The sequence below is a fragment of the Dama dama genome, chromosome 18 (assembly GCF_033118175.1).
Source record: "Dama dama isolate Ldn47 chromosome 18, ASM3311817v1, whole genome shotgun sequence".
NCBI classification, from domain to species: domain Eukaryota; kingdom Metazoa; phylum Chordata; class Mammalia; order Artiodactyla; family Cervidae; genus Dama; species Dama dama.
Genome location: NC_083698.1, coordinates 53,513,451 through 53,540,474, shown reverse-complemented (window position 1 = coordinate 53,540,474; position 27,024 = coordinate 53,513,451). Strand labels below are relative to the sequence as shown.

The window sequence follows — 27,024 nt, the reverse complement described above, 5'->3', positions numbered from 1 at the left end:
TGTATCCCCTTACAGTGACAATAAGCAATTGGTTCTAGTATGTGTGAACATTTAGGTCCACTGAGGAATAGTTTGAAAAAAAGAGAAACTGGCATTGAACGCATATACAAAAGGGAAGACACATGATACACAGAAGAATAGTAGAGAGTTTGCAGTAAAGCCTCAGGAAATAATAACAGTGGTAACGATAACTGTAGAGATGACTGGTTGGGAAAGACTGTGATGCTGAGAAATGAGAAAGACTGAAGGCAGAAGCAGAAGGGGACTACAGAGGATGAGATGTTTGGATGGCATCACCAACTCAATGGACATGAGTTTGAGCAAGCTCTGGGAGTTGGTGATGGACAGGAAAGACTGGCGTGCTGCAGTCCATGGGGTCACAAAGAGTTGGACCAGAATGAGCAACTGAACTGAACTGAGTGATAACTATACCCACTGGTTTTTTAAGTATGTGGGCTGCTGAGATTTGAGAGTTGCTGGTGGGGGTGATACGAGGGAGATTTGAGGACACTGGCAGAATATATGTAAATTCAGTATGTCTTATAAGTACATATGAATTCAAAACTGAACACAGAGTTTAAAGAAGAAATACAGATTGAGGAATTGCCTTTTGATGTTGGAGGCAGAAGAATGTTCTGTTTGAATTTGGGTTCAAATTACTAGTTCAGTTCAGTCGCTCAGTCCTGTCTGACTCTGCGACCCCATGGACTGCAGCACGTCAGGCATCCCTGTCCATCACAAACTCCCAGAGTTTACTCAAACTCATGTCCGTTGAGTCGCTGATGCCATCCAACCATCTCATCCTCTGTTATCCCCTTCTTCTCCTGCCTTCAGTCTTTCCCAGCATCAGGGTCTTCTCCAGTGAGTCAGCTCTTCACATCAGGTGGCCAAAGTATTGGAGTTTCAGCTTCAACATCAGTCCTTCCAATGAACACTCAGGACTGATCTCCTTTAGGATGGACTAGTTGGATCTCCTTGCAGTCCAAGGGACTCTCAATAGTCTTCTCCAACACCTCAATTCAAAAGCATCAATTCTTCGATGTTCAGCTTTCTTTACAGTCCAACTACACATCCATATGTGACTACTGGAAAAACCATAGCTTTGACTAGACGGACCTTTGTTGGCAAAGTAATGTCTCTTGCTTCTTTATATGCTGTCTAGGTTGGTCATAGGTTTCCTTCCAAAGAGCAAGCGTCTTTTACTTTCATGGCTGAAGTCACCATCTACAGTGATTTTGGAGCCCCAAAAATAAAGTCTGTCACTGTTTCCACTGTTTCCCCACCTATCTGCCATGAAGTGATGGGACTGGATGCCATGATCTTAGTTTTCTGAATGTTGAGCTTTAAGCCAACTTTTTCACTCTCCTCTTTCACTTTCATCAAGAGGTTCTTCAGTTCTTCTTCACTTTCTGCCATAAGGGTGGTGTCACCTGCATATCTGAGGTTATTGATATTTCTCCAGCAATCTTGATTCCAGCTTGTGCTTCATCCAGCCCAGTGTTTCTCATGATGTACTCTGCATATAAGCTAAATAAACACAGTGACAATATACAGCCTTGACATACTCCTTTCCCTATTTGGAACCAGTCTGTTGTTCCATGTCCACTTCTAACTGTTGCTTCCTGACCTGCATACAGGTTTCTCAATAGACAGGTCAGGTGGTCTGGTATTCCCATCTCTTTCAGAATTTTCCACAGTTTATTGTGATCCACACAGTCAAAGGCTTTGGCATAGTCAATAAAGCGAAAGTAGATGTTATTTCTGAAACTCTCTTGCTTTTCCGATGATCCTGTGGATGTTGGCAATTTGATCTCTGGTTCCTGTGCCTTTCTAAAACCAGCTTGAACATCTGGAAGTTCAGGGTTCACATATTGTTGAAGCCTAGCTTGGAGAATTTTGAGTATTACTTTACTAGCGTGTGAGATGAGTGCAACTGTGAGGTAGTTTGAGCATTCTTTGGCATTGCCTTTCTTTGGGATTGGAATGAAAACTGACCTTTCCCAGTCCTGTGGCCACTGGTGAGTTTTCCAAATTTGCTGGCATCTTGAGGGCAGCACTTTCACAGCATCATCTTTTAGGATTTGAAATAGCCCAGCTGGAATTCCATCACCTCCACTAGCTTTGTTCATAGTGATGCTTCTTAAGGCCCATTTGACTTCACACTCCAGGATGTCTGGCTCTAGATGAGTGATCACCACACTGTGATAATTTGGGTCATTAAGATCTTTTTTTATCGCTCAACCTATACCTAAGTCCTTTCGGAGTTTAGGCCTTTTCCTACAGGAAGAAGAGCCACTCCTGTATTAAACTGATATGGGGAGAATGAATTTGAAAGAGGTCATGTCTGAAGATGGGGGAGACTAAACAGTGGGAAGACTGTTTCAGATGTTCACGTTTAAGAGCTTGTCTGGCTTACTTCACTCTGTATAATGGGCTCCAGTTTCATCCATCTCATTAGAACTGATTCAAATGTATTCTTTTTTTTTTTTTTTTTTTTGAGTTGGAGGCTAATTAGTTCACAGCATTTCCAAATGTATTCTTTTTTTTTTTTTTTTTTTCATTAGTTGGAGGCTAATTACTTCACAACATTTCAGTGGGTTTTGTCATACATTGATATGAATCAGCCATGGATTTACATGTATTCCCCATCCCGATCCCCGCTCCCACCTCCCTCTCCACCCGATTCCTCTGGGTCTTCCCAGTGCACCAGGCCGGAACACTTGTCTCATGCATCCCACCTGGCCTGGTGATCTGTTTCACCATAGATAATATACATGCTGTTCTTTTGAAATATCCCACCCTCACATTCTCCCACAGGGTTCAAAAGTCTGTTCTGTATTTCTGTGTCTCTTTTTCTGTTTTGCATATAGGGTTATCGTTACCATCTTTCTAAATTCCATATATATGTGTTAGTATGCTGTAATGTTCTTTATCTTTCTGGCTTCCTTCACTCTGTATAAGGGACTCCAGCTTCATCCATCTCATTAGGACTGGTTCAAATGAATTCTTTTTAATGGCTGAGTAATATTCCATGATGTATATGTACCACAGTTTCTTTATCCATTCATCTGCTGATGGGCATCTAGGTTGCTTCCATGAACTGGCTATTATAAACAGTGCTGCCATGAACATTGGGGTGCACGTGTCTCTTTCAGGTCTGGTTTCCTCAGTGTGTATGCCCAGAAGTGGGATTGCTGGGTCATATGGCACTTCTATTTCCAGTTTTTTAAGAAATCTCCACACTGTTTTCCATAGCGGCTGTACTAGTTTGCATTCCCACCAACAGTGTAAGAGGGTTCCCTTTTCTCCACACCCTCTCCAGCATTTATTGCTTGTAGACTTTTGGATAGCAGCCATCCTGAATGGCGTGTAATGGTACCTCATTGTGGTTTTGATTTGCATTTCTCTAATAATGAGTGATGTTGAGCATCTTTTCATGTGTTTGTTAGCCATCTGTATGTCTTCTTTGGAGAAATGTCTGTTTAGTTCTTTAGCCCATTTTTTGATTGGGTCATTTATTTTTCTGGAATTGAGCTGCAGGAGTTGCTTGTATATTTTTGAGATTAATCCTTCGTCTGTTGCTTCATTTGCTATTATTTTCTCCCATTCTGAAGGCTGTCTTTTCACCTTACTTATAGTTTTCCTTGTAGTGCAAAAGCGTTTAAGTTTCATTAAGTCCCATTTGTTTAGTTTTGCTTTTATTTCCAATATTCTGGGAGGTGGGTCATAGAGGATCTTGCTGTGATTTATGTCGGAGAGTGTTTTGCCTATGTTCTCCTCTAGGAGTTTTATAGTTTCTGATCTTACATTTAGATCTTTAATCCATTTTGAGTTTATTTTTGTGTATGGTGTTAGAAAGTGTTCTAGTTACATTCTTTTACAAGTGGTTGACCAGTTTTCCCAGCACCACTTGTTAAAGAGGTTGTCTTTTTTGAATTGTATATCCTTGCCTCCTTTGTCAGAGATAAGGTGTCCATAGGTTCGTGGATTTATCTCTGGGCTTTCTATTCTGTTCCACTGATCTATATTTCTGTCTTTGTGCCAGTACCATACTGTCTTGATGACTGTGGCTTTGTAGTAGAGTCTGAAGTCAGGCAGGTTGATTCCTCCAGTTCCATTCTTCTTTCTCAAGATTACTTTGGCTATTCGAGGTTTTTTGTATTTCCATACAAATTGTGAAATTCTTTGGTCTAGTTCTGTGAAAAATACCGTTGGTAGCTTGATAGGGATTGCATTGAATCTATAGATTGCTTTGGGTAGAATAGCCATTTTGACAATATTGATTCTTCCAATCCATGAACACAGTATGTTTCTCCATCTGTTTGTGTCCTCTTTGATTTCTTTCATCAGTGTTTTATAGTTTTCTATGTATAGGTCTTTTGTTTCTTTAGGTAGATATACTCCTAAGTATTTTATTCTTTTTGTTGCAATGGTGAATGGTATTGTTTCCTTAATTTCTCTGTTTTTTCATTGTTAGTATATAGGAATGCAAGGGATTTCTGTGTGTTAATTTTATATCCTGCAACTTTACTATATTCATTGATTAGCTCTAGTAATTTTCTGGTAGAGTCTTTAGGGTTTTCTATGTGGAGGATCATGTCATCTGCAAACAGTGAGAGTTTCACTTCTTCTTTTCCTATCTGGATTCCTTTTACTTCTTTTTCTGCTCTGATTGCTGTGGCCAAAACTTCCAACACTATGTTGAATAGTAGTGGTGAGAGTGGGCACCCTTGTCTTGTTCCTGATTTCAGGGGAAATGCTTTCAATTTTTCACCATTGAGGGTGATGCTTGCTGTGGGTTTGTCATATATAGCTTTTATTATGTTGAGGTATGTTCCTTCTATTCCTGCTTTTTGGAGAGTTTTAATCATAAATGAGTGTTGAATTTTGTCAAAGGCTTTCTCTGCATCTATTGAGATAATCATATGGTTTTTATCTTTCAATTTGTTAATGTGGTGTATTACATTGATTGATTTGCGGATATTAAAGAATCCCTGCATTCCTGGGATAAAGCCCACTTGGTCATGGTGTATGATTTTTTTAATATGTTGTTGGATTCTGTTTGCTAGGATTTTGTTAAGGATTTTTGCATCTATGTTCATCAGTGTTATTGGCCTGTAGTTTTCTTTTTTTGTGGCATCTTTGTCTGGTTTTGCAATTAGGGTGATGGTGGCCTCATAGAATGAGTTTGGAAGCTTACCTTCATCTGCAATTTTCTGGAAGAGTTTGAGTAAGGTAGGTGTTAGCTCTTCTCTAAATTTTTGGTAGAATTCAGCTGTGAAGCCATCTGGTCCTGGGCTTTTGTTTGCTGGAAGATTTTTGATTACAATTTCGATTTCCTTGCTTGTGATGGGTCTGTTAAGATCTTCTATTTCTTCCTGGCTCAGTTTTGGAAAGTTATACTTTTCTAAGAATGTGTCCATTTCATCCAAGTTGTCCATTTTATTGGCATAGAGCTGCTGGTAGTAGTCTCTTATGATCCTTTGTATTTCAGTGTTGTCTGTTGTGATCTCTCCATTTTCATTTCTAATTTTGTTAATTTGGTTCTTCTCTCTTTGCTTCTTAAGGAGTCTTGCTAATGGTTTGTCAATTTTGTTTATTTTTTTCAAAAAACCAGCTTTTAGCTTTGTTGATTTTTGCTATGGTCTCTTTAGTTTATTTTGCATTTATTTCTGCCCTGATTTTTAAGATTTCTTTCCTTCTGCTAACTCTGGGGTTCTTCATTTCTTCCTTCTCTAATTGCTTTAGGTGTAGAGTTAGGTTATTTATTTGGCTTTTTTCTTGTTTCTTGATGTAAGCCTGTAATGCTATGAACCTTCCCCTTAGCACTGCTTTTACAGTGTCCCATAGGTTTTGGGTTGTTGTGTTTTCATTTTCATTCATTTCTATACATATTTTGATTTCTTTTTTGATTTCTTCTATGATTTGTTCGTTATTCAGAAGCGTGTTATTTAGCCTCCATATGTTTGAAGTTTTAACAATTTTTTCCCTGTAATTGAGACCTAATCTTACAGCACTGTGGTCAGAAAAGATGACTGGAATGATTTCAATTTTTTTGAATTTTCCAAGACCAGATTTATGGCCCAGGATGTGATCTATTCTGGAGAAGGTTCCGTGTGCACTTGAGAAAAAGGTGAAGTTGATTGTTTTGGGGTGAAATGTCCTATAGATATCAATTAGGTCTAGCTGGTCCATTGTGTCATTTAAGGTTTGTGTTTCCTTGTTAATTTTCTGTTTAGTTGATCTATCCATAGTTGTGAGTGGGGTATTAAAGTCTCCCACTATTATTGTGTTACTATTAATTTCCTCTTTCATACTCGTTAGTGTTTGCCGTACATATTGCGGTGCTCCTATGTTGGGTGCATATATATTTATAATTGTTATATCTTCTTCTTCGATTGATCCTTTGATCATTATGTAGTGTCCTTCTTTGTCTCTTTTCACAGCCTTTATTTGAAAGTCTATTTTATCTGACATGAGTATTGAGACTCCTGCTTTCTTTTGGTCTCCGTTTGCGTGAAATATTTTTTTCCAGCCCTTCACTTTTAGTCTGTATGTGTCTCTTGCTTTGAGGTGGGTCTCTTGTAGACAGCATATATAGGGATCTTGTTTTTGTATCCATTCAGCCAATCTTTGTCTTTTGGTTGGGGCATTCAACCCATTTACATTTAGGGTAATTATTGATAGGTGTGGTCCCGTTGCCATTTACTTTGTTGTTTTGGGTTCACGTTTATACAACCTTTCTGCATTTCCTGTCTAGAGAAGATCCTTTAGCATTTGTTGAAGAGCTGGTTTGGTGGTGCTGAATTCTCTCAGCTTTTGCTTATCTGTAAAGCTTTTGAATTCTCCTTCATATCTGAATGAGATCCTTGCTGGATACAGTAATCTAGGTTGTAGGTTATTCTCTTTCATTACTTTCAGTACGTCCTGCCATTCCCTTCTGGCCTGGAGGGTTTCTATTGATAGATCAGCTGTTATCCTTATGGGAATCCCTTTGTGTGTTATTTGTTGTTTTTCCCTTGCTGCTTTTAATATTTGTTCTTTGTGTTTGATCTTTGTTAATTTGATTAATATGTGTCTTGGGGTGTTTCGCCTTGGGTTTATCCTGTTTGGGACTCTCTGGGTTTCTTGGACTTGGGTGGCTATTTCCTTCCCCATTTTAGGGAAGTTTTCAGCTATTATCTCCTTGAGTATTTTCTCATGGCCTTTCTTTTTGTCTTCTTCTTCTGGAACTCCTATGATTCGAATGTTGGGGCGTTTCACAGTGTCCCAGAGGTCCCTGAGGTTGTCCTCATTTCTTTTGATCCTTTTTTCTTTTTTCCTCTCTGCCTCATTTATTTCCACCATTTTATCTTCTACCTCACTTATCCTATCTTCTGCCTCCGTTATTCTACTCTTGGTTCCCTCCAAAGTGTTTTTGATCTCATTCATTGCATTATTCATTTTTAATTGACTCTTTTTTATTTCTTCTAAGTCTTTATTAAACATTTCTTGTATCTTTTCAATCTTTGTTTCCAGGCTATTTATCTGTAACTCCATTTTGTTTTCAAGATTTTGGATCATTTTTATTATCATTATTCTAAATTCTTTTTCAGGTAGATTCCCTATCTCCTCCTCTTTCGTTTGACTTGATGGGCATTTTTCATGTTCCTTTACCTGTTGGGTAATTCTTTGCCTTTTCATCTTGTTTAGATTGCTGTATCTGGAGTGGGCTTTCTGTATTCTGGAGGTCTGTGGTTCCTTTTTATTGGTGGAGGATTAACCCAGTGGGTGGGGTTAGACGATTGGCTTGTCAAGGTTTCCTGGTTAGGGAAGCTTGCGTCAGTGTTCTGGTGCGTGGAACTTGATTTCTTCTCTTTGGAGAGCAATGGAGTGCCCAGTAATGAGTTTTGAGATGGGTCTATGTGTTAGGTGTGACCTTGGGCAGCCTGTATGTTGATGTTCAGGGCTATGTTCCTGCGTTGCTGGAGAATTTGCGTGGTATGTCTTGCTCTAAAACTTATTGGCTCTTGGGTGGTGGTTGGTTTCAGTGTAGGTATGAAGGCTTTTGGACAGTCGCTTATTACTTAAAGTTCCATGTAGTCAGGAGTTTTCTGGTGTTCTCAGGTTTTGGGCTTAAGTCTCCTGCCTCTGGATTTCAGTTTTATTCTTCCTGTAGTCTCAGGACTTCTCCAACTATACAGCCCTGATAAGAAAACTTCTAGGTTAATGGCTAAAAGATTCTCCCCCGTTAGAGACACCCAGAGAGGTTCACAGAGTTACATAAAGAAGAGGAGAGGGAGGAGGGAGATAGAGATGAGCAGGAGGAGAAAAAGGGGGACTCAAGAGGAGAGAGACAGATCTACGCAGCTGTCTGTTCCCAGAGTGTTCTCCGTAGCCCAGTCACCTACAAAGATTCACAGAATTGGATTGGGAAGAGAAGGGGAAAGGAGGAAATAGAGGTGTTCTGAGGTAGGAAACAGAGAGTCAAGATTGGGAGAGAATAATCTTCAGTTTAAAAATAGGGCTTCTCTTTTTTTTTTTGTAAGGTTATAGTATATTGAAAATGAAAATTAAGGAGTAGTAGAGGAGTACTAGAGGACTTTAAAAGAAATAAGAGAAAAAGAAAAATAGAAAATAGAAGAGGAAAAGGAAAGAAAAATAAAGAAGAAAAAAGAAAAAAAAAGAAAGAAAAAGAAAAAAAAATTTTTTTTCCCCTAATTAAAAAAATCATAAAAACCTATGGAAATGAAAGTTAAGGAGTAATGGGGGAGTAATAGGGGATTTTAAAGGAAAATAAAAGAGAAAAAATAAAAAAGAAAAAAAGAAAGAAAAAAAAAGAGAAAAAAGTAAAATTATATCTAGGAGTTTCTCTGGAGCTGTTGTGGTCAGTGTGGGTTCGGCTCAGTTTCAGATAGCTCCTCGTTCCAGCTTACGCTTCTCGATATCTACAGGCCCCTTCCGGTGTATTCGGTGTTTTCTAGAGGGATTTTAATCTGTTGCACTAGTCCCTTCTGAAGCGGTTCCCTTTGTTTATTTGGCTTCTGTTTGCCGGTCTCTTCAGAGCCTCATTTCCGCCCTGACACAGGCGGGCGGAGGTGGACTCTTATTCAGGTAGCTAGTTCCGTCGCTCTGCAGGGCGGGGCTGGCGCTGTGGGGACGGGCTTGCACCGCGGGGACGGGTTGGGGATGCTGGGAGGGGCTGATGCGGCTTTCTGCGTCTGCGCTGCTCAGGCTCCCGGCTGTTCTATATGGAGCGCGCCCCGCGCTGCGCGAGGTTCCAGCCCTCGGGTGTTCCACAAAAGCGCGGAAGGAAAAGCTGCGCATGCTCTCTGTGCCTTCCCCGTCAGAGCGGTCCAGGCAGCCAGGGGCTTGGTGGGCGCACTCTCCCCAGGTGTGGCGCGCCCACTCCCTTCCGCGGACCCAGTCTCAGTTTCCGCTGGCGCCAGTCGGGTGCGCGTGCCTTCTGCCCTCCGCGTCCCCAACCCCAGTCCCCGCCCGCGCCGGTCGGGTGCCTGCGCCCTGTGTCTCGCCGCGTCCTTCCCCTCCCCCCTGCCTCCTGCCTCCGGCGGGGTTGGGCCGGTCCGCAGCCTGCGAGCTCTTCTCTGGACTTTCTCGGTCTCTTTGTTCTGCGAACGGCCGGCAGTGTGTTCGGGCCGGTTAATTTACTCTCTCTCTTTTGGTCTCCCACAGTTCAAGTTGGCAATTCACAGAAGCTCCCTCCGATTGTCCTCAGGGCACTCAGGCCCGGACCCTACCCCAAGCAATGCCGCCTAAGACTTCCCGGGACGGATCTCCGTCCTTAGCTCTTTTGTCTCACTTTTTATCTTTTATATTTTATCCTACCTCCTTTCGAAGACAATGGGCTGCTTTTCTGGGTGCCTGATGACCTCAGCTAGCGATCAGAAGTTGTTTTGCAAAGTTTGCTCTGCGTTCAGTTATTCTTTTGATGAATTTATAGGAGAGAAAGTGGTCTCCCCGTCCTACTCCTCCGCCATCTTGGCTCCTCCCCCAAATGTATTCTTTTTAAAAAATAGTAAGATGACCAACAAGGACCTACTTAAAAAAAAAGAAAAAAAGCTGTCTGAGGCAGCAATGTTGGCAGTGCTCAGAAGGGAGGAACAAGAAGAAGCTCTGGAGATTAAAATGAGAGTTCCTGATTAATGTTGGCCACGGGGAGTAAAGGAGAAGGACATAAGGAAGCCTCTCAGGTTTCTGTCTGAAAGGACTGTATGAATAGGGGTACCAGTCACAATTCTATGAATACATGTAAAGAATACATGTACAGTTCTGTGTATTCTTGCCACCTTTTTTAATATCTTCTGCTTCTGTTAGTTTGGTCCATACCATTTCTGTCCGTTATTGTGCCAGTCTTTGCATGAAATGTTCCCTTGGTATCTCTAATTTTCTTGAAGAAATCTCTAGTCTTTCCCATTGTATTGTTTTCCTCTATTTCTTTGCACTGATCACTGAGGAAGGCTTTCTTATCTCTGCTTGCTGTTCTTTGGAACTCTGCATTCAAATAGGTATATCTTTCCTTTTCTCCTTTGCTTTTCACTTGTCTTCTTTTCACAGCTATTTGTAAGGCTTAGACCATTTACTAACACTGTGATTTTGGGAAATTATTTAATTTTTTAAGTCTCAATTCTCATCTGAAAGATGGGGCTTGTGATAATACTAATCGAATAAGAAAGTTAGGATTTAGAAAGTTCTTTAAACACTTTGCTGCTTATTTACAAATAGTGAACATCTAGTAAGGTCAGTTCTTGCTGTTGATGGTGATTATTAATATATTGTTTCTTTTCTTCAGTCAAGATAGGTGAATTTACAGATATTTCAGGCAAATTTAGGAGAAGATGATTTCCTAGTGCCAGGTTATTGTCTACTTAGAATATGCTGCCTTTTGTTATCTTATTCTAGGGAACGTAAAATATTGTAGAGTTTCATAAGTATATCTGTGTCTCTTTCCTCACCTATTTTTCATGTGCAGGTTTAAGTTCCTACAGAATTTAACAGGTAATTGAAAAATATATCCTACAACTAAAGAGCTATAGAATTCCAGAAATCCTTGATTTCATTACCTGATTTAATGAATGTAATAATTGGTAACATTCCAATTTTACTAATAATGCTTTTAAAGTGCTTAAACATTTTTCATATTCTCCCTATTGTCACATGTACCCTGTTTTCTCCTTTCTTGATATTTAATAACTTTATGTAATTAAGATAAACAGTTTGATTTAGCATCCTCTATTACAAGTGATGTGTTAGAGGACATTCGTTACAGGACCCTTTTCTGAAGCTCACTTAAACTCCTCTATCCCATGCTCCCATAAGCCCTGTACATTCCCTGCTTCTCTCCCTCCCTGCCTCTCTCTCTCTCCCTCCCCCTCTCCCCTTTCTTCTCTCCCTGCTTCTCTCTTTCCCTCTCTCTCTCTTTATCCTTTTAACTTATCTGCCCCTTAGCCTTGATGGTAAGAATAGTATCATGCAGCATCAAACAGGAAACAGCCAGCACTCAGTAGATACTTAGCTAGGTTTTGTTGAGTGAGTGAATGAATGCTGCCCTCTTGCATCATTTATCCAGTTCTGAGACCAGGGTCAGCAGTGTACCAGTAACTGATTCAATTAGTTATTCATTTAAGAAGGCCTTTAGGAATAAGGTAAAGTAAAATAAAAAAATAAAATTTAACAGTAGAATTAAATAGTAACCTAATTCCAGAGACTGCTGTCTGTGAAATAGCTGTCTTTCTAAAGTTGTCTGCCCTTCCTCAAACGCCAAATGCCTTCCACTAGTTACCTGGTTGCTAACTACTTAGTAGTGTACCTACAGTGACAGGTTCAGTCTAGAAGACTGAAGAGGACTCCTGATAAAACTGTCTCTAATTCAAGGCCCTTAATTCAGAGCTGTAGACCTTAAACACCTCAACTCTTAAAGATTCTGTAGGTGATGTTAGGGAAAGGAATAGTGTAGACATGAAAAAGGTTCATCATGTATGTCTAGTGATTGAGCATTCATCTCTTTGTTCACAAGAACTTGAATTATGTGCATAACTGTGTAATAAGCAAATGATAGACATAAATCAAATCACAAATTGCCACCTGGGCCACCCAGCACATGCTGTGTCAACCCAATGTGAGACTTACCTTCTTCTCACATGACAGATAATCAGACACAGGAAAAAGTTTGCAGGTGCAAGAGGAAGCAGCTAAAAAGATTGTCCTGGCATCACCTGTAGCCTCAATATATACCATTTACCTCCCAGTGTCATGACTCTCGGCCATAGGTCACATTTGAGACTTACAACCTTAACCCAGCGTGCTGCTGCCTCCCCCTCAAGTTCCCCTAGAGTTGCCGCCATTGGCCACTGTCCAAGAATGAGGTTGCACAGCTGTCCTGACAAATGAGTTTCCCCCATTCAAGCCAACAAATGGGGAGTTTGAGCTGCTTTGTAATACTCTTTGCCTCTGGGTTGCAGAAGCTATTTAAGATGTAATAAAGTATCTTGCTCTCTGGTACTGTGTATTTTCTTTTTGAAATTATGTAAACATCTTTAGGATCCTTTTAATGCAATAGTCAAGAAATGATCCTTCTAAAGGGAGTTGATTTCAGCTTTTTTCCTCTTTCTTTTTGTCTCTCCCAGATACTGAGGATTATATCTTGGAGCCGCTTTCTCTGCCAGAAAGTCCAGGTGGCACCACCAGCTTAGAAGGTTCTCCATCTGTGCCTTGTATTTTCTGTGAAGAACATTTTCCTGTGGTTGAACAAGACAAACTTCTGAAACACATGATTATTGAACATAAGATTGTCATAGCTGATGTCAAGTTGGTTGCTGATTTCCGAAGGTAAATTTTGTTTTCATTCATAGAAGAATTAGGTTTACTATTTCATAGTGGAGAGGTATAACTTAATTATTCCTGTAGAAATATGAAAATTCATACTCTTTTTCAGGTTTCACCTTAGCCTTTTTTCAACTTTGAGCTTATTTGCATTCTTGAGCAAGTTGTATTTGAAAATGTTAGATACTGTTGTATTTCTACAAATTCTGGAAGCAGACCAACTTTCTAAAGAGTTGATAATACTCCCTTTACCACACCTCATGAAATTTTTTCATTGTTGGTCTCTATCAGATTGATGTCCTTTTTATATTTCAGGATACCCACATTCTCCAGCTAAGTGAGTTCTTCCTGACAGCCCAGAATAAACTTGGTAAAAAAAAAAATTTTTTTTTAAGCCACCCAAAGGGAGGTTTGGGGGAAAGGGGATCCTTGGATCTTAAGTGTTATGATAAAGTTGAAAATCAGAAAAAGTGAGTCTTTCAACAACCCACAGGGGTATAAGGGGTGTAAAAGGAGACAGCAGCTAAGGTCAGTGACTGAGGTGCTCAAAGGAAGAGGATGAAGAAGATGAAGAGAAGATAGGTGTGAGTGGCTTAGTAACTGCCAACACTGGACATGGTGAGAAATGTAGGAACCTAACCTGTATAGCCGGATCCTGAAGTGAGCTAGACTTGCTGATTCTAGACTGCTTCTTGAAAGTGATTGTCTAAGAGACATGCCTTCTCTTAAGCAGGTCATTATACATAATGACCTATATATATAGGTCATATATATTGTTGCATATACATGCAAACAGTATGGTGGTAGTTAACTAGCTTAGGATAGTTACTGAAAGCACACATTTTGGTATATCTGGTAAAGTCCCGTTTTGAGATGTTCTGCATTGATTTCCCTACAGAACATTAGAGTAGCCCAGATATTGTAATGTCCTTGCATCTAAATTCTGTATCTGCCAGAGCACATTATTCTTAGCAAGAGACTTCTTTCTTAGGATGGGTTTTGCAAACATCAAGCTGTATTATTAAGAGTGGACTGTGAAACCCAGCCAGCCTAGGATTGAATGCAGGCTCAGTGACTTTCTTACCATATGACTCCCAGCAAGCTACTTACTTCTCTAAGCATCAGTTTTCTTATCTATAAAATGGGGGTAACACCAGCCCTCATAAGATTGTTGAGCATTATATAAAAACAGGGTATGTGTCGCACCAACTAGCATCTGATATCTTTCATACCCAATAAATAGTAGCCAAATTTTTAATTATATTTTGATTACAAAAGACATATTTTAAGTCTTAGTTTTCTGCAACTAGAGCTTAAGTTTTCAATAGGCATTTGTTGCTGACCTGAAAATCTAATTATGGTTTGTAAAATTTGTTTTGAGAAATTTTCATTTCAGGTTCTAAGTACTCTAAACTTCTAGAGTAACAGTTTGTTTTTTAAGGACAAATAACCACAGTGCCCACAGGGGTAACATTAGCTGTTCTGTAGCCCTTTTGTCCTTCTCAGCTGCGTAGCACCTATTCTGAATGTCCGCTGTGTGCCTCCTGTGTGGTGGCTGCTTTTATCCATTCAGCATTGCCACTCAGCATTTGAGTAGCCTTGGGGCTGTATGCTTAGGGGGCATAGAAAGTTATATGAAGAATATATGTCACCAACTCCTAGAATGAGGTTTTTTTTTGGCCACACTATACAACGCTTGTGGGAATCTTAGTTCCCTGACTGGAGGTCAAACCTGGGCCCCCTGCAGTGGGAGCGCACAGTCCTAACCACTAAATCAGCAAGGAATTTCCTAGAATAAACTGATTTTTACAAGCTTTCAGTGGAGAAGCTGTGCTTCTCATTCTCATCCATTGTTCTTTATTTTCAATTAAAATATTTGTATATGTATGTATATATGTATATACGTGTGTGTATGTGTGTTTTGGGAGTTTTCTCTTACATGCTACAAAGTTACATGTAGTCATATCTGTTGCTTTTGTTTTAGACACTTAAGCTAGAGAGCTTTGAATTATTTACTTATTCAAATAACCATTGATAGGAGTATCAGCTAAGTTATGCTTTTCTAAATTTTGTATCACTTGGCTTTTCTTTGATGTAAAACTATATTTCCTTACTCTTTTTTGTGATATAAATGCAAATTCTCCCTCAGAAATTGCAGAGGGATGTGATGTGATTGTGATGTGATGATCAACCAGTGATAATTGAGTAATGTTGAATTTTTCTTTCTCTTCTAAAATCTGTAAGGAATGTCTGAATCAGTTTGTATTTTATCCTCTGTACTTATGTAAGATAGCTGAGTGGCTATATTTGTTCTAATCAGTCTCTCTTTTTATCATTGTTGTCAATCTCATCTGTATGTGGGCAGGAAAATCAAATTATTTGCTAGGTCTCAGGCCTTAGGAGTTGATAATCAAATGTTAAGATCAATCACATTCTAAATGCAACCATGTAATAAAATGGATGCTTTAATTAAAAAGAAAAAGATGCTTGTCTGATAGAAGTGCTTTCTGAATAAAATGTGTAGTTAGCATGTACTTTAAATTTGGAAATCTAGATTTTCCTTGTCAACTGTCCCATAATTAAATTAGTTTCATTCTCAGGAAGTAAAAACATGATTAATTCAAATTGACCAGGAATGTATATGCATAGACTTTAATATCTTTTAAAATATTCATCCTCCTTGAGGTATTACCTGCCTGCTTTTAAGGAAACTAAGAATTCCTCTCCAAAACAGTACACGCATTGACTGCTGTGATCAGAATTAAACTGGAACCTTCTCAGCATTGTATGACTTTTTCTTAACAGTTATTGAGGGGAGGAAGGGACAGTGAGTTCAGTTGGCATGGATTAATTCACTCAGAACTGCTTTATAGCTTGAATAATTATTATATGTAATAATTATTATATGTGTTTCTCAGAGAAGAGTTGTTGCTTCTGAGTACAATAAGTAATAAAGATGATAAATAATAGATAAGAGATGCACTTACCTCATCCTTTGTAAGAAATAAGCTCTCATCTAAAAATGTGGAATATATTTAATATTTTCTTTATTGGAACAAAGTAACAGCAAAACTTTCGAAGAGCAAATAAACAAAATCTCTCCTTTGATCCATTTATTAACATAGCTATTTATATAAGCTATTTGCTAGCTTTATGCAGTGGATAAAACTTTTCCAGAAGAAAAATGTTAACTCCTAATTCTTTGCTCCTTTCTATATTAGATTCCACTCATTCCATGCTACTTAATTAACAACTATATCTCAAATCTTTATGCTTCTGTCAGTATCACACCAGTTACAGTAGGGAGTTGGACAGGGAAGATGATATTACTACAAAGATTTCTGGCTAGACATGATTAAAATTCTTTGAAAGAAAGTATTTGCTGATGACCAAATAATTACTTTTGTGGGTTTTTAATAAAATATGAAATGCTGTGATAACTCTCCTCCAAATAAAGGGTCCATACCACATATTATTTCTTGGCTTCCTTTGGGTATTAGGTGGCTGCAACTGTAGCTTTAAGTAAACTAAAGAAGTAGGGAAAAAATGAAGAAGTACTAAATGATTTCTTAACATGGAACAATAAGTTTTAGTGGGTAGGAAAAAATGCCATAAATGCATGTGTTGAACATCTGCTATCTTTAAGACATCTCTCGGTTGAATACAATTTATCTGAATGTTTTTTACCAACCACAGGAAAATGGATATATTAACACTTCTTAATTCTGTGGTAAACTAAAAGTACTATTATGTGATAACTGTGATGCATCTTAAATCTAGACTTAGGTCAAAAATTTGTTGTAGTTCAGATCTGTTCATATATCATAAGATATGATAATATATTTAACTTATATGGTAGTTTATGATAATATTTCACTTTTGTAGCATGATTTTTTTCATTTGATGTTGGTGTCACCCAACCTTTGGTCAGGAGGAGACCACTCAAATGACAACTTTGTGTCTATTGGACTGACCTCTTACCTGCATTATTCTCTTTTCCTCAGAAACTGCCTAACAACATCTCAGAGATGTTCCTAGAGATGGTGTCTAAAAAATATCCTTTCCAGAATTCATAACTACTTGTTCATGGAGCAATAAAATAGCTTTTAATGAATGTAAAGGCCTCTAGACTGTAAGAATATAACAACATTTTCTCTCCCTTCATGCCATGGGAAGCCTTAACAATTTGAGGAGCATAACTGAGGTTCTGTCAGACAGGCTCTCTCCATGATTTTAAGTCAGCTGCTGTTAGTTATCATGTCCCTTGTGCCTACCATATTGAGGTAAGCAGTGATACAAAACAAATATGTGACATGAACCTTCTCTTCAAAGACCATAGAGAATAGGAGTGAACGTGGAAGTCCTTGGAGACTCAGAGTCATTGACTTTTGGAATCAGGACTTCAGAAGAATTAGTGCCACTGTAGGGTCTCTCTTGGGATCTTCCTTGGTGGCTCAGTGGGTAAAGAATCTGCCTGCAATGCAGGAGACCAAGGTTCAATCCCTGAGTTCGGAAGATCCCCTGAAGAAGGAAATGGCAACTCACTCCAGCATTCTTGCCTGGAGAATCTCTTGGACAGAGGAGCCTGGCGGGCTACAGTCCATGGGGTCGCAAGGAGTCAGACACGACTGAGTGACTTTCACTTCACTTCAGAATCTCTCTTGCCTAGTCAAGCAGTTCCAATTCCACAGCCCCAAACAGCTGGTGTAAACTTTCAATACCTACACAGGAGATTAGGAGCAGTTGAGATTAAGAGCTGCTTTTAGGGAGTATGCTTTTCAGAAAGGGAAGACCTTCCCCCTCCCTTCAGACTTCATTTCTGTACTTTGGTTTTGCCCTGTCAAAAACTGTTTTCCAAGGGCTCTAAGGAAGTTGAGTCTCTCCATGGTCTCTGAGGAAATTCTTCAACTATCCATTACGACTATTAATATAATCCTAGAGGCTTTCTCCTGCTTTTTTCTTGTTTTGAGGTTCTTATGTAAATTGGTCCTCAAGTGACATGAGAGACATGATGTTGTAGAAGACTTAAGATTTGGAGACAACAGATCCCAATTTGAAAGGTCACAGTTGTGTGACCTTGGGCAGGTAGGGTCTCAGTAACAGGAGCTGCTCATAGTTATCATCCTCTGATCACTCTCCTCTTCCTCCACCTTAGGCACCTGTGTGTGCCTTCTGACACTACTAATACAACTGTTGTAACTTGCTCATTACATGTTTGATGAAATGTTATCATTGTTTTTGTTGTTGTTTTGGATGCCAGGATTTCTTTGGAATAAACAAATTCTTTATTACTCTAGTTTTATCTAATTATGTTATTTTTCCTTATAATAATAACCGGCCATTTATTAAACACCCAGAATGGTGGGTGCTGCTTTACATGTATCATCCTATTTAATTATCAGCAATCCATTTTGCAAATGAGTAAGCCAAATTTCAGAAGTTTTAAAAAACCTTTCAATTCAGATTTATATCTCTAAAGGCAAAGGCCCTCCTGCTTCTCTCTACTCACTGTTGCCTGCGGGGCTGGTGTAATCAGTTAATAAAACATCAACTATGAGGGTTTGACCATAGGTTTAATTTGGAAAGCTAAACTACTTCTAGCTCACGATTTGTGCAGGTAAGAGACTCTTATTGTGTTGACTCTGTTACAGAATTAGTCAATGACAGTTCACAGGACAGTCTCATCACTGCTCTTATCTGGTCATCTGCTTCATGCAGTTATCATTGCCTTTTAACAAACTGTAGGCTAATGGGCTGGTCACTATTCTGTTTTTCCCAGAGGATATCACCCACTTCAGTGGAATAGTAATCAAGAGTGATGAACCTCTCCTTGGTGTATTCTAGGGGTAGCCATGAGGGAGCTCCAGATAAAACGTGACTCTTCTAGTTTTTTAAGTCAGTTATCTTAGCACCTGGTCCTGCTGTATGAATTTGATTAGTCATGAAAATAGATGTCTGTGTATTTCCGTTTGGAAGAACGATCCGTTCTCTATTCCTGACATCTCTACTGGATGTTTTCTTGTGGTCCTTCATCAGTGTCACCACTCTGCAATAGAAAATATACTAAGGGAAGAGTAAGAAAAGTGTCTGGGGATGTCACTTTTATTCTCTTAAGTCTTCTCTTGCCTTTTTTTTCTCTTTCCCCTGGAAAGGGAAAAAAAGCAACTAGTGGGAAATGGAAAGGAGGAGAATGAGAGTAACTGTGTAAGATAACTGGGAAGTGGAGGGTTGCTGAAGCTGGCCAGGATGGCAAAAGAAATAAGCCTTTTAAAGGTGCCTTTTCTCTTTCTGTGTTCTTTGATGGATCTGAAATGCTTTCTGCTCTGTTAACTTCTAATGTGGAAGCCAATAAGCTAGCCATAGGGTCGTAGTTCATTATTTATACTATTTATCATTTGAGGGTGAGCTGGAGCCTAAGATACATCATTTTCAGATCTCTTAAAATAAGGTCTAGCACTGTTTTATAAGGAAAGGGTTCTCCCCCTTCTTACCCATCCAGGTTGACAGCATGGTTATACATGAGAATGAACTAAAGCATGTGGTTCTATTGTTACACATTATTCTTTTACTTCTTTTACTTGTATATTCTATACATGGTGTTGTTATCTATTTATATTTTATATAAGCTCATGTCATGGTTCTCTCTTTCTCTCAGACCTCTCTCCCAGCACATTTTTTTTCCCTAATATGTAATGTATGTCCTTTCTATAGGAGACTATAGGTTTGGGAAATTAAGGAGAGCATTAAAAAGAGCTGAAATACTGGGGATTGGAGACTCCTTAGAGAACCTTACAAGAGTCTTTAGATACTCTTCTACCTCTTTAAAACATTTAGTGTGGACCTACTATTTGCAGAACACTGCTTGGTGCTGTAGCAGGCCATTTAAATGTATTATTTCTGTGTACTTTATCTGTATCACTAAGTTCCATCTCTTTCACAGGTTTTGGTTCTTTGTTGTAAGGTTCTTTTTTTATCCACTGACCATGTGTTCTGATAAATTGTCAACTATATAGTCCACCTTTCCATCTCCTTTCTCCTCCATGAAGGAGATCACATTCTCTTCTTTGTATAATTTGATAAATGGGATTGCAGTTGTTAATATAAATCTTTTTAGGTAAATGGAAAGATGAGCAGTTTATTGAATCCTGTCATCTTTCTCCCTCTTTCATCAAATGACACAAGTCTGGCTATTATGCTTTGCTTTTAAATTTAGCCAGTGTCGTTCTTCTAACTCAGCTCATTAGATACAGGAATTGTAAACTTGGCTATTTTTCTAAAAGCTAAATTTCCCTCCTTTCAGATACAGCATGGACAACATGGAATTGTTCTATCTTGTTATATAGATATTCAATTTAGACAGACCTTTTGTTGCATTGTCATCATGATCTCTTCTTTTGATGTATAAGGTAAACACCTAGCTTTCAATTTATTGGAAAATGTGTGATGAAGCCTTTTTAATCATTGTTGCATTTTAAATTCACATAAACATAGATGTGATTTTCAAAAAAACTTCACTATTACATAAAAATAATTCATTTTCATTTTCCCGTATGTCTGTTTATTGAATTTGTGGATGGTAAAATGTAATCATTTTCATGCCCTTACAGGGTAATGTTATTTCATTAAATATTTCATGGTTCTACAATGCTCTATTGCCTTTCTATTCACAAATTTTCTAGCAGTTTTCAGTCAACATTTGATTTGTTGCTTTAAGATAATTAAATGTTCTTATAAAATCCTATCACTCTCAAGTAAGTAGTTCATTGCGTCTTCTCACTATTCTTTCTTTATGATTGTTCTAAGGTACATTTTATATTGGAGGAAAAGGTTCACTGAACAGCCCATTACAGATTTTTGTAGTGTGATAAGAATCAATTCTGCAGCTCCATCTGGTAAGTGTACATCTTGACTACCATCTTTCCCCTGCAATCCAAAAATTCAAATGAATAATCTTTCTTTAGTTGTAATTCTCTAAAATAATAGCTAAAATTAAATTTCTCTGTTTATATTTTCTAATAACTTCAATGAAGCTAAAACAGAACTATACACCAGAAGAGATTTTTTTAAGAAATAAAAAAAATTTTTTAAGTGAAAAATAACATTTCTCATTTATTTTTCTCATATCTCAACAGAAGAACAAGACAATTATTTTTTGTTATGTGATGTTTTACCAGAAGATAGAATTCTTAGAGAAGAACTTCAAAAGCAGAGACTGGTAAGTAGTAAGACTTATTTTAAACAATGAATAGTGTGTTGGAAATACAGAACCATTTTTGTTATTGTTCTTTTTGTTTGTTTGTTTTTATTCTGGAAACTTTCAAATATACACAAAAAAGGAGATAATGCATAAAGATCTTAAAACAGAAAAAGTATACACTTGATTGAAGATTAAAGCATTTCATGTTAAAAATGCAGAGAGAATTTTTGGCTTTGTTTTGCTTCCTGGATTATCTCTAAAATAACAACAGAGCTTACACATTTTAGTGTAATTTTAGTTCCCTGACACATGCTAGGGTTCAGCAGTCGTGGAAAAATGCCCTCAGCCAAAATTGAGTTGAATTGATTAACTTTTTTCTCCCACTGGAATGTGCTACGCACGAGCACTTCTTTTGTTCCTCTTTATGAATTAAGCATATAGTTTGATGGTAATACCCTTTCTCATTTTCAGCCTTAACAGTAAGTACACTAATTTGAGAATTGCAGTATCTTTTCAAAAGATAACAGCATATACAATTGTGAAAATTTTCATTTTCAGAAGTTGAATAGAAATTGGTTAATTTTTTGAAGTTACTAATTTTATTTAAAAGTATCCAATTTTCCATTATTTGTCAATAAATCTCAATTATTACTTGAAAATGACTGGCTCGTTTTTTCTTCTTTTAGTATTTACTGAAGTGTTCCCTGTATCTTTGGACTCAGCTAGATATATTGTAAGAGAATGTAGTACTTCTGCTAAATCCTCAAGAGATCTAGGAGGAAAATAATTTCTGTCTACTAAAGTCATAAGATTTGAGAAAGTCCCCTGAAGCACATTATGTTTTATAAACATCCCAGCTGTTTATTTCTCCCATAAGCAGAGATGGTATTGTTGGGTATTGATTTATATATAAGAAAAATTATGATTTTCCTGTAGCAACAAACCCAATGAAGAAAGAGGACTTCTCTTCTTTCCTTATTGTAATATATAAGAAATCCACAGAGTCAGGATAAATTTGCTAACATTTTATGAATTTTGTTTGGTAGTACTTATTCATAATTTTTTATTTTCATGAATTTTTTCACTCTTACAGTGTTCTTAGTCAAGAATAATCAGCTATCATAATCCTAGTGCTCCTATAGGTTTCTTTATAAGAACTTAAACTGTACTACTTCGATGGTTACTGTTACTCAGTACACAGAATCTTTACTGTATACCTGTAGGTAGATTCAAGTTTCCAGAAATATGTGCATCTATAAAGTTGAGGTAACCTTTGAAGATTCTGACACCAGCTTCAGCATATGGGCTCTTAACTCACACCACCAAGCAATTCTGTGACACCAGCTGGATACTCTGTCGATATAGTACAACTCAATCCTGACATTGTCTATCCAAAGACAGCATCAGATGCCACAGGTCAAGGGCTCAGACCTGCAAGACTGACATCCACTTCATATGTTGTTCAGTCCCTCAGTTGACACTTTGCGACCTGATGGACTGCAGCATCCCAGGCTTCCCTGTCCTTCACCATCTCCCGGAGCTGGTTCAAACTCATGTCCATTGAATCGGTGATGCCATCCAACCATCTCATCCTCTGGCACCCCCTTCTCCTTCTGCCTTCTATCTTTCCCAGCATCAGGGTCTTTTCCAAAGAATCAGCTCTTCACAGCAGGTAGCCAAAGTATTGGAGCTTCAGCTTCAGCATCAGTCCTTCCAGTGAATACTCAGGGTTGATTTCCTTCAGGATTGACTGGTTTGATCTCCTTGCTGTCCAAGGGAGTCTCTATAGTCTTCTCCAACACTGCAGTTTAAAAGTATCAATTCTTCAGCGCTCAGTTTTCTTTATGATCCATCTCTCACATCCATACATGACTACTGGAAGTTGGCAAAGGAATGTCTCTGCTTTTTATTATGTTCTCTAGGTTTGTCATAGCTTTTCTTCAAGATGCAAGTGTCTTTTAATTTCATGGCTGCAGTCACCATCTGCAGTGATTTTAGAGCCCAAGAAAATAAAATCTGTCACTGTTCCCATTGTTTCCCCATCTGTTTGCTGTGAAGTGATGGGACCAGGTGTCATGGTCTTCGTTTTTTGAATGTTGAGTTTTAAGCCAGCTTTTTCACTCTCCTCTTTCACTTTCATCAACAGGCTCTTTAGTTCTTCTTTGCTTTCTGCCATAAGGGTTATGTCATCTACACATCTGAGGTTATTGATATTTCTCCTGGCAATCTTGATTCCAGCTTGTCTTTCATCCAGCCCAGCCCAGCATTTCTCATGATGTACTCTGTATTTAAGTTAAATAAGCAAGGTGATAGTATACATCCTTGACATACTCCTTTCCCAGTTTTGAACCAGTCCATTGTTCCATGTCTGGTTCTAACTGTTGCTCATTGACCTGCATACAGGTTTCTCAGGAGGCAGGTCACATGGTCTGGTATTCCCATCTCTTGAAGAATTTTCCACAGTTTGTTGTGATCCACACAGTCAAAGGCTTTAGCATACTCAGTGAAGCAGAAGTAGATGTTTCTCTGGAATTTTCTTGCTTTTTCTATTATACAACAAATGCTGGAAATTTGCTGGTTCCTCTCTCTGCCTTTTCTCAATCCAGCTTGAACATCTGGGAGTTCTCGGTTCACATACTGTTGAAGCCTAGCTTGAAGAATTTTGAACATTCCTTTGCTAGCATGTGAAATGACTGTAATTGTGTGGTGGTTTGAACATTCTTTATATATCTACTTCATATACCATTCACAAATCGAGGTTTTACCTGTACTTCTGACCAACTGGCTATAAACCTCTATAAAGTGGCTGTCACGACCACCCACCTTCCTTGGTTTTGGTTCACAGAACTCAGGAAGCTAGTTTACTTACTAGATTACTGGTAATGATACAAAGCGTGCTAATGAATGTGAACTGACATCCAGATGAAAAGATACTTAGGGTGAGATACCAAAGAAGCTCTGTCCCCATGAAATCTGAGGCCCACCAAGGCAGCATGTTCAGGTGGCTCAGTGGTATAGAATCTGCCTGCAATTCAGGAGACATGAGTTCAATCCCTGGGTCAGGAAGATCCCCTGGAGAAAATGGCAACTCACTCCTATATTCTTGCCAGGAAAATCTCATGGACAGAGGAGCCTGATGGGCTACAGTCCTTGGGGTGGCAAAACGCTGGACATGACTGAGCGACTGAGCATGCACACATGCAAGGCAGCATGTAGACATGTTCTGATTCATCACCCTGGAGGCTCTCTGAACCGTGTCCTTTTGGGGTTTTATGGTAGGCTTCCCAGGTAGTGCTTGGATTTTTATAAAAACCTCATTAAATACTAGGCATGATTGATTAAATCATTGGCCATTGAGGGATATGAAGTTCCAACCTTCAAAATCACATTGTAGGCCTTCATCCTTAAGTTGCCTATGCGCTCTCCAAAAGTCAGTTCATTAACATAACAAGAAACACGTTTATGACTCTCAACACTTATGAAATTCCCAGCATTTTAGGAGCTAAGTGCCAGAAATGGGGACTAAAGGCAAATACATATTTCTTATAACAAATCACAACATCCCATCTTTTTAGCAACTTTATACTCTGACAGAGTGGTAAATTTGATGAAAGTGAGCATTATGGCAGCTTAAAAGAAAAAAATGATGAAGTCAGTTCATACATACATGCATATTCACTGAATTCCAGCTTAACTAGATGTTTATACAAGGTGTAATTCATGTCATAAGAGAGTGTAGAATCTAGAGAAATAAAGGCAAATGTGTTATCTCAGGAATAGAGATAATGATAGAACATAGGGCTTGTGAAGTTTAAGTGAGATAATGTGTGTAATATACTTACCACAGTACCTGTTAGGAAGAAAGCACTCAGTAAATGTTGCCAGTAGTACAAATAGCAATAATACTGGGACTTCCCTGGAGCTCCAGTGGTTAAGACTTCATGCTCCCAATGCAGGGGGCATGGGTTTGATCCCTGGTGGGGGAACTAAGGCCCCACATGCCTCACAGCGTCAGTGTGGCCAAAAAAAGAAAAAAACACAATAATATTGTGCCTTAACAGTGACATTGATTTGGGTATTTGAAGAGTTGTAGAAAAAGGAGGAAAATACATGTGGATCCACACTGTTGTTGTTCAGTCGCTCCATCATGTCTGACTCTTTGCAACCCCATGAAGTGCAACACATGAGGCTTCCCTGTCCTTCAAGTCTCCTGGAGTTTGCTCAGACTCATGTCCATTGAGTCAGTGATGCCATCCAACCATCTCATACTGTTGCCCCCTATTCCTTCTACTGTCAATCTTTCCCAGCATCAGGGTCTTTTCAGTGAGTTGACTCTTTGCATCAGGTGGCCAAAGTATTGGAACTTCAGTTTCAGCATCAGTCCTTCCAGTGAATATTCAGGGTTGATTTCCTTTAGGATTGACTGGTTTGATCCCCTTTCTGACCAAGGGATTCTCAAGAGTATTCTCTAGCACCACAGTGAAAGCATCAGTTCTTTGGTGCTCAACCTTTTCTGTGGTCTAGCTCTCACATCTGTACATGACTACTGGAAAAACCATAGCTTGACTATATAGACCTTTGTTGGCAAAGTGATGTCTCTGCTTTTTAATACTCTTTCTAGCTTTGTCATAACTTTTCTTCCAAGGAGCAAGTGTCTTTTAATCCCATGGCTGCAGTTATCGTCCGCAGTGATTTTGGAGCCCAAGAAGATAAAGTCTGTCACTTTGGGAATTGGCAATGACAACAGGATGTCTTTTAGGTATAACAAGCTCTACAAATCAGTAACAGACATTTCCAGAAAGAAACCCAAATGATCAAATGAAAACTTTCAACCAAAACAATACTACATCTTTTTCCGTCTATCATGTTAACAAGATTTGAGAAGAGTAACAGTGAATGGTGGTAAGGATGTTAAAAGACAAGCACTTTTTCAACCACTTTAAATAGTGTGCATTGGTATACTATACCTGAAAGGTGCATAAATGTAGTTTAAACCCATTAACTTGCTTTATGGTAATGGGTATATAATCCATTCTGTGTTTGAATGATCTCAACTCAGTGTCAATAGGATCTCAAGTCCGTGAGAGAGGACGTCAAACCAGAGTGGCATTTGCCCTCCTGATTTGCATTAGTGAGACTTGCATTGATATCCTTCGTCTGTACTCTCTCAGTTGGAACTCTAAAGAAAGGATTTGGTGTAAATACCTTTGTATGATTTGCTCTTAGTTCAAAATGGCTTTGTAATATCTTTGAGGCAGGAATTATGTCTTGTATTTAAATATCCTTCAGTAGTACTCACTATACTGCTAAATTCATGTTAGTATTTTTTACAAACTTCATTTTTTAAAAAAATTGCTTCTGAACAAGTAACAGAGGTATATAGAGTCTAAATGATCCACTTTTTTCCATTTTCTTCTAGACCTCACTGGTTCCTTGTGACATTTATAAGATTTGTCTCTGTTTCCAGGTTTGCTTTTTTTTTTTAAGAGCTTGACTCCTACTTGACACTTAACTTGAACTTTTTCATGTGCACTCTGAAGGGAGAATGACAGAATTAGGAAAGATTCTTGAGGGTTTGAATACCTTGTACCCCTTCCTCCCTTTAGCTTCCTTCTTTAAAAATACTCCCTTGATCTCATCATTCTATCTTAATCTCTTCCAGTAATCCTTTCCCCTCTTTTGTTTTAAATGGGTAAGTTCTCCAAGGTCCCTGTATGCATGTTCATAAATACCACTGCTATGCTGATGGCTTAAATTTTGGTGCTGCCACAGAAATAGGCAGTCAGAGTTAATATCCATTGATTGAGTTCATCTCCAGCTTTCTTGCTGGCTTACCTCTCACTGCCAATTCTAACTTCCAATATGTTGAACTTTTCCATATGAATTTTCAGTCCGCACCTTAATTTTAATGTGCCTAAAACTGACTTTGTTTTTTTTCTGAACCAGAATTTGCAGTTTGCTTGTTTTCTTCTTCTTACATAATAGTACCACCATTTCCTTGGTCACTC

At 38.5% G+C, this 27,024-nt stretch overlaps 1 protein-coding gene across 2 annotated transcripts in view; it reads left to right on the top strand.

The window, feature by feature from the left end:
- Positions 1-27,024, top strand: part of ZNF277 (zinc finger protein 277) — a 137,922-nt gene that overhangs the window by 63,143 nt on the left and 47,755 nt on the right. For both annotated transcript variants that reach the window (XM_061165343.1, XM_061165342.1), the window contains exons 2-4: positions 12,624-12,825; positions 20,623-20,711; positions 20,952-21,034. In XM_061165343.1, the coding sequence (XP_061021326.1) occupies positions 12,624-12,825; positions 20,623-20,711; positions 20,952-21,034 (374 nt within the window). The remainder of the gene's footprint in view (positions 1-12,623; positions 12,826-20,622; positions 20,712-20,951; positions 21,035-27,024) is intronic.